Below are 6,348 nucleotides of genomic sequence, written 5' to 3'. Positions count from 1 at the left end.
AAAAAAAAAAAAAAAAAAAAAAAAAAAAAAAAAAAAAAAAGAAGAAGAAGAAAGAAGGAAGAGGAGGAGAAGAAAGAAGTTCTCAAAATTTCATATACACTGTGTGTATGGAGAAGGAAGAAGAGGAGGGAGGACTAGAGGTGGGAGGATTAAGAGGAGGGAGGAAGGAGAAGGAAAAAATGAAGGAGAAGCAGCAGCAGCAGCATAAAATTCATGGTTCTTTTGCTCAGAAATTGCAAAACCTTTACATTCCCAAACCACCTGTGTACAAACTCCTCATAAACACACATACAGGAAGCCCAGGACACATATTACCCATTAATATAAAAGAATCTTAAGAAAAATGTATTCTGTTTATTGTTTCAGCCTTTTCTTTCTGGTGTGTGTGTGCTCGTGTATGGTATGCATGCATGCGTGTATGTGTGGGTGCAAGTGTGTATGGGGAGAAGTGAGGAGTTCTGTCAGGTGTTTTCCTTGCTTGTGTTTCTTTCACCTTACAAGTTTCAAAGTTTCAATTAAATCCACAACTTGACAGTCTTTTAGTCAACTTGTTCTCAGCATCTCATCTCCACCAGCTCTATGAGCTGGCACTATAGGTGAGCTGCCACACTCACCCACATTTACATAGGTACTCAGGTCCTCACACTTGTGAGGTGAGTACTTTACTCACCATCTGTCTAGCATACCGCCACTTAAAAAGAAAAAAGGCTAAAGCTAAATACCTCTGTTTATATTCAGTCTCAACAACTTTTTAAAAAACTTTCCCCTCCTATTACAATATGGAGCACAGATATCCATGGAAGGATTCCCACTGGTGCTCTGTGCCCTATCCTACAACTGTTCTCGGGTAGCATCAACTTCTCTCCATTCCTGGTGGGTCACACCCACCCATCCGCACACCAGCAAGTCCTGGTGTCTTCCAGTTAAAGCAGTAGAGGTAGAGGAGGGTGGAGAAGATGGAGCACTTCCAGAGGACTGACCCACAGGTCCATGTCTCTGCCTCCCTCACACTAAATGTCTCAAATGAGCTGAAATACTTTTCTCTGTGTTTCCTTCCTCTGTTCTCAGATGTTTGGTCTTATTTTCAAACTGCTCTTGCGGAGGTCACCAATCGCATCTTTCTGTGCTCTCCTTACTCTTCCTTCTCAGTTATGGAATGATGGCATGTGTGTATCTGTGACCTGTGAATGTAAGTTCCACAGAAACAAGGAGTTAAATGAAAATGTAATTCTACTGCTGTATCCTGTCCCTTCCAAAAATGCAGCAAGCATGTGACATTTGTGGAACAGTCCTGGATGTGCTAGTACAGGAGTCCAGATCTCCAATACAGAAGAGCTCTTACTGCAATCTTAATCATCACTAACATTAAATTTCAGAATATGGAAAAGCATGAGATTCCTATGGAGCTGTTGGGTCAAAAGGAACAAGGCAAAACCATTTTGTTTTTCCATCTTTTTATAGTTCAAATACTATATGGTCTGTAAAACAACTCCCGTCCTATGAAGTGCACTGGTAGAGTTACAACCCTGAGAAATGAGAGCCTATTCATATGTACTAAGGAAAATGTAGGGAAGGAGAAAAGAAAAAAGACCCATGAAGATTGTTGTAGTCTTTCATTGTACTGGCTCTAAGGTCCGAAGTGTCAAAGGGGTCTGTACTTTTCTGAATGGTGTCAAAGCACAAGAACACTTGGACATTTTCACACACTTTACTGGCTAGGCCCCACTTGTCTTTCATGGTCAGGAAACTTCCCCCAAAGCCCAGGTTACACTTTCCCGAGCTCTATCACCTAGGTGCTTTCCCCCGCAGCTAATTCAATAGTCACATTACTGGAGTGATGTGGACATCTTCCTTGATACACTCCAAGTTTCCAAGTTCTAAGTCACAACTGTGCTAATCAAAATTAATTAACTAATTAATGGATTGGTAGCTCCATGGATGTGTAGGTGCTGGCAACGGGCCACTCACCTCCCAGTCTAGAGTGTCTAGCATCTTGCCATCTGTGCCTGACTGCACGCACAGCAGAGTCCACTGAGGCAGCTGGCCCCAGAGGATGTGATCCCCCAGAATGGTGTGAATTCAGCACCCCATCTAGCTCAGTCATGAGGGAAGGGTTTTGAAATACACAACCCTTGAAAGACAGGGTTAAGGGAACCCCTTGGCTGGTCTTTACCAAGAGGGACTGGCCTGGGAATGAGCCATGGAAACCGGCAACCAAAAAGTTAGGCCGAATTTGGGACCCTCTACATAGGGGCACGGAAGCTCAATCCACGAGATGTGGGGCGACCGAGGCAATCTCCTTTCCCTGGAGAATGTGGCTTCGTTATCTTCCCTAACTCTAAGGATCATTAGTAGCCTCCTTACGCTTAGGAGTGACAGGGACGTGGTGAGGCGCTCCTGGGATCCCGCCACGCACTGACAGGTCAGGTTAGAGCCGCGTCAGACGAATCGTCACCTTCCGAGGCTGGGCGCAGCCGCGCTTACCTGCGCTGGGAGGAGTGGCCGCCGCCCACGCCCCGGCCCGCCCCGCCAGCTCAGCGCTCGCTCCGCAGGCCCCAGGCCCAGGCCCACCGCCGGGTCGTCCGCGTCCGCTGCTCTCTGGCCGTGGCCCACTGGCCGGCGAGCTCTGCAGCAGCCACGTAGAGCCACAACCCCTAGTTTGACCGTGCCTCCCTCTGCCAGAGCGCCAGGCGCAGCAGGCGCCACCGGGCAGCCCCGTCGCCCGGGTCCTCCCCGAGGAAAGGCCGTCGCTATGGAGACGTGGAGCGCGCCGGCGGCCGTTAAACTGGGGAGGCGCAGCCCGCAAGTGATTCCCGCCGCAATTACAGCTCCGGGCGGCCAGGAGCGCTGACCGGTGCACGATGCTCCGGCCAGGCTGCTGCCCCAGCCCTCGTGAGCAGTGTACAGGGTTCTAGGAAAGCTAAGAGACGTACCTCCCTAGTCGATGGCGCGGGGCGGGGCCAGGGGTTGTCCGTGCCCCTCGGAGACATCCGCTTCCGGGGCCACGACCGAAGTGAAACGCTCGGCTGGTCGGCCTTGCTCTCCTCGGTATCGATCCCCGCAAGCTTTACTCCTTAATAATCGGCTACGTCCGTTTCGTTGTCGGTATCGGCCTTCCGCAACCATGCTGGAACACCTGAGTTCGCTGCCCACCCAGATGGTGAGGGCGCGCGTCCCAGATCCCCCGCACTTCTCTTTGGAGCCTAGCGACTTCTAAGCCCCGAACCCCTACCGGAGCCACTCCTAAGACTGGCTTCACTTTCCCTTCTCTTCCCCAGAATGGATCCCCTTTCCCGTGGTCTGTTAAGATGCCCAAGTTTCCCTGGGAAATTACATTTTTGCTTCCTTACTCTCGGGCCCTCCTGGTGTTGAATGCTGCCTTATGCCAACACTGAGTTCCCTACGAGAATTGCAGTCCTTTGGTAGTAGGACCAACTCTTGCCCTTTTTCGTCCCTAGGATTACAAGGGGCAGAAACTAGCTGAACAGATGTTTCAGGGGATCATTCTTTTTTCTGCAGTAAGTATTGCATTACTTTTAATTCTTAACCCCGCCTCTCTTGGTTTGAGTGCATTTTATATACTTTGTTTCTTTTCAGATAGTTGGGTTTATCTACGGGTACGTGGCTGAACAGTTTGGATGGACTGTCTACATAGTTATGGCCGGATTTGCTTTCTCCTGTTTGGTAAGATATTTGTGGTATTTGAGTATTAGCAGCAGCGTAAGTTTTCTGACTCAGGAGACTTGGTTGGACCTACCAGTGAGAACCAGAATCACCTCTTTGTTCGTCTTTCCCATTAATATTTCTGTTCTCTATTATTTGAAAAGTAGAATGTTATATTGTGTCCGATGGCTTGTGCTACATAAAGGTGTAGAGCTTTCTAACTGTCGTTTGCCATCTCCTCTAGGCAGTAAGATGAATATGCCAGGGGCTTCGCTTTGCTCAGGCAGCCTTCATATTTCTTTTAGTTCTTAAAACTTGTATGTGTAAACACTTAAGGCTTGTTCTCACTCCCTGACGTATTTTGTCTCATTAGTTTGTTAATCTTTAGCATGGTGGTTATTTGGGGATCAGACATACTTAATGATCGATCATTTAGACCTTGAAATAAATACTACCTTTTCTCTGTTCTGATCTAGCTGACACTTCCTCCATGGCCTATCTACCGCCGCCATCCCCTAAAGTGGTTACCTGTTCAAGACTTAGGCACAGAAGACAAGAAATCAGGGGACAGAAAAATTAAGAGGCATGCTAAAAATAACTGATTGGGACTTTCACGATCCAGCACCTGCTTTTGTTTCCTGTGAGATGAGCTGAATTGCTTTCATAGCCAAAACATGAGCTTAAACCGCCTATGTTCTTATAGCACAGCTGTGTCGAGATCTAATTGTCCTGGCTTCATTTCTAATCCAAATGTATTTTAAGTTATGACTATTTTATACCATCTCTTCATAAGCGTGTTATGGAGAACAGGAGATACAAGTATGCAATGCTTCTTTCCGGTGTGTATAATGAATAAACACTTCATAACTTGTACTACATTTGTTTTCTTTTTGCAGTGGGTTCTCACTATGTAGACTAGGCTGTCTCCAAGTTCAAAATCCTGCCCTACCTTCCCAAAGTGCTGGGAATACAGGCATATATGCTACCACACCTGGCGTATGGAAAGCCCTATTTATTTATTTATTTATTCATTTAAAGATTTATTTATTATTACACATAAGTACACCTTAGCACTGTAGCTGTCTTCAGACATGCCAGAAGAGGATGTCAGATCCCATTACGGGTGGTTGTGAGCCACCATGTGGTTGCTGGGATTTGAACTCAGGACCTTCAGAAGAGCAGTCAGTGCTCTTATCCACTGAGCCATCTCCCCAGCCCAGAAAGTCCTATTTATAACTGTCCAAGTCTCACATTCCATTATGAGCCTTCATAATGTTTTAAGGATGAGTTGTTGTTTGGTTTGGTGTTTTTGAGACAGGGCTTTTTTTTTTTTCCCCCTTCGAGACAGGGTTTCTCTGTGTAGTCCTGGCTGTCCTGACTCACTCTGTAGACCAGGCTGGCCTCGAACTCAGAAATCTGCCTGCCTCTGCCTCCCGAGTGCTGAGATTACAGGTGTGCCCACCACTGCCTGGAAAGACTGGGGTCTTTCAATATAGAAACTGGACCTTGCTATGTAGACCAGGCTGACCTTTGAACTCATAGTCCACCTGCCTTTGCCTTCTGAGTACTGGAATTAAAGGCGTGTCCCCACTATGCTTAGCCCAAATGCTTTCAACTAAAATTCATGGAGCAGTTCTCTCATGGATCTTGTGTTGGTTAGATGGTCTTGTTTAGGAAATATAAGCAGAAGCATCTCTCACTGCACCTTCCAGTCGGCTCACTGTTTAAAAAGTTATCTTATTTAGAGTGTGCATATTGAGGTGGGAACAGTTTGCAGGATCACACCATGTTCCTGGAGATGGAGCCCAGGTGCTTTGACTGGCTAAGCCGTATCAACAGCCCCCTCGTCTCTTTCCCATCGTTTTGTTAACGTTTGTTTGTATGTACTGAATGTGGGCCCACATGTAGAGGTGACAGGAGAAGACAGATGCAGCGGTCATTTCTTTGCTTCTGTGTGCATTTCAAGGATTGAACTTGGGACACTAGGCTTGGTAGCAAAAGCTTTTGCCTACAGAGCTGCCTCACAAGCCCCCCGGAAGGTTCTTTTTAGATTTTGGATCAATTTTTAAATAATCCTAGTTGACTAGAGAGGAGGAGGTCTCAGGCTCAGAGACCCCAGAAGCTGTTAAAGAGTCTAATCAGACGCCTGGGAGGAAGCTGTGGATGATACTGAGAACCTAGCCCTACTCAGACTTCTCATGGGGCACCGCCATCCAATTGTAAAGGAGCCAGACCCACTGTGGCCAACCTAGACAGCGGGCCAGGGAGGGAGTGGGCCTGAGACAGGAAAGAAGAAAATGTAGGGTTGGGAGTGAAGGCGAGGGATGCTTGGAGGGAGAGGGAAGAAGATAGGCATTAAGTTCTTTTTTTTTTGTTTTTTGTTTTGTTTTTTTGTTTTGTTTTTCGAGACAGGGTTTCTCTGTGTAGCCCTGGCTGTCCTGGCACTCACTTTGTAGACCAGGCTGGCCTCGAACTCAGAAGGATTAAAGGCGTGGGCCACACACCCGGCTGGCATTAAGTTCTTAATAGCAAACACCTCTGAGAAACTTAACAGTGAATCTGTGGGAAAACAATATTTTGGCACCTCTGGAACAAGAGCATTGTACTTGAACATGTTCTTTTTTTTTTTTTTTTTTTTGGTTTTTCGAGACAGGGTTTCTCTGTGTAGCCCTGGCTGTCCTGGCA

General features: G+C 46.9%; 2 protein-coding genes across 3 annotated transcripts in view; one reads left to right on the top strand and one right to left on the bottom strand.

The window, feature by feature from the left end:
* Glt8d1 (glycosyltransferase 8 domain containing 1) overlaps window positions 1–2,656 on the bottom strand; it is a 10,256-nt gene extending 7,600 nt beyond the window's left edge. Inside the window, exon 1 of one of the 2 annotated variants that reach the window (XM_021181900.1) lies at window positions 2,365–2,656. The gene's annotated coding sequence lies outside the window, so the exon portion shown is untranslated. The remainder of the gene's footprint in view (window positions 1–2,364) is intronic. The other variant, XM_021181899.2, reaches the window with a different exon arrangement.
* A 44-nt stretch (window positions 2,657–2,700) lies between these two features.
* Spcs1 (signal peptidase complex subunit 1) lies at window positions 2,701–4,541 on the top strand. Its single transcript, XM_021181901.2, has 4 exons — window positions 2,701–3,160; window positions 3,459–3,518; window positions 3,598–3,684; window positions 4,140–4,541. Exons 1-4 carry the CDS (start codon window positions 2,945–2,947, stop codon window positions 4,263–4,265), a joined length of 489 nt encoding a protein of 162 aa, XP_021037560.1. The 5' UTR covers window positions 2,701–2,944; the 3' UTR covers window positions 4,266–4,541.
* Window positions 4,542–6,348: the final 1,807 nt, after the last annotated feature.

Source organism: Mus caroli, chromosome 14 (genome assembly GCF_900094665.2).
Source record: "Mus caroli chromosome 14, CAROLI_EIJ_v1.1, whole genome shotgun sequence".
In the NCBI taxonomy this organism is placed as follows: domain Eukaryota; kingdom Metazoa; phylum Chordata; class Mammalia; order Rodentia; family Muridae; genus Mus; species Mus caroli.
This window is presented reverse-complemented; position numbering and strand designations above follow the sequence as displayed.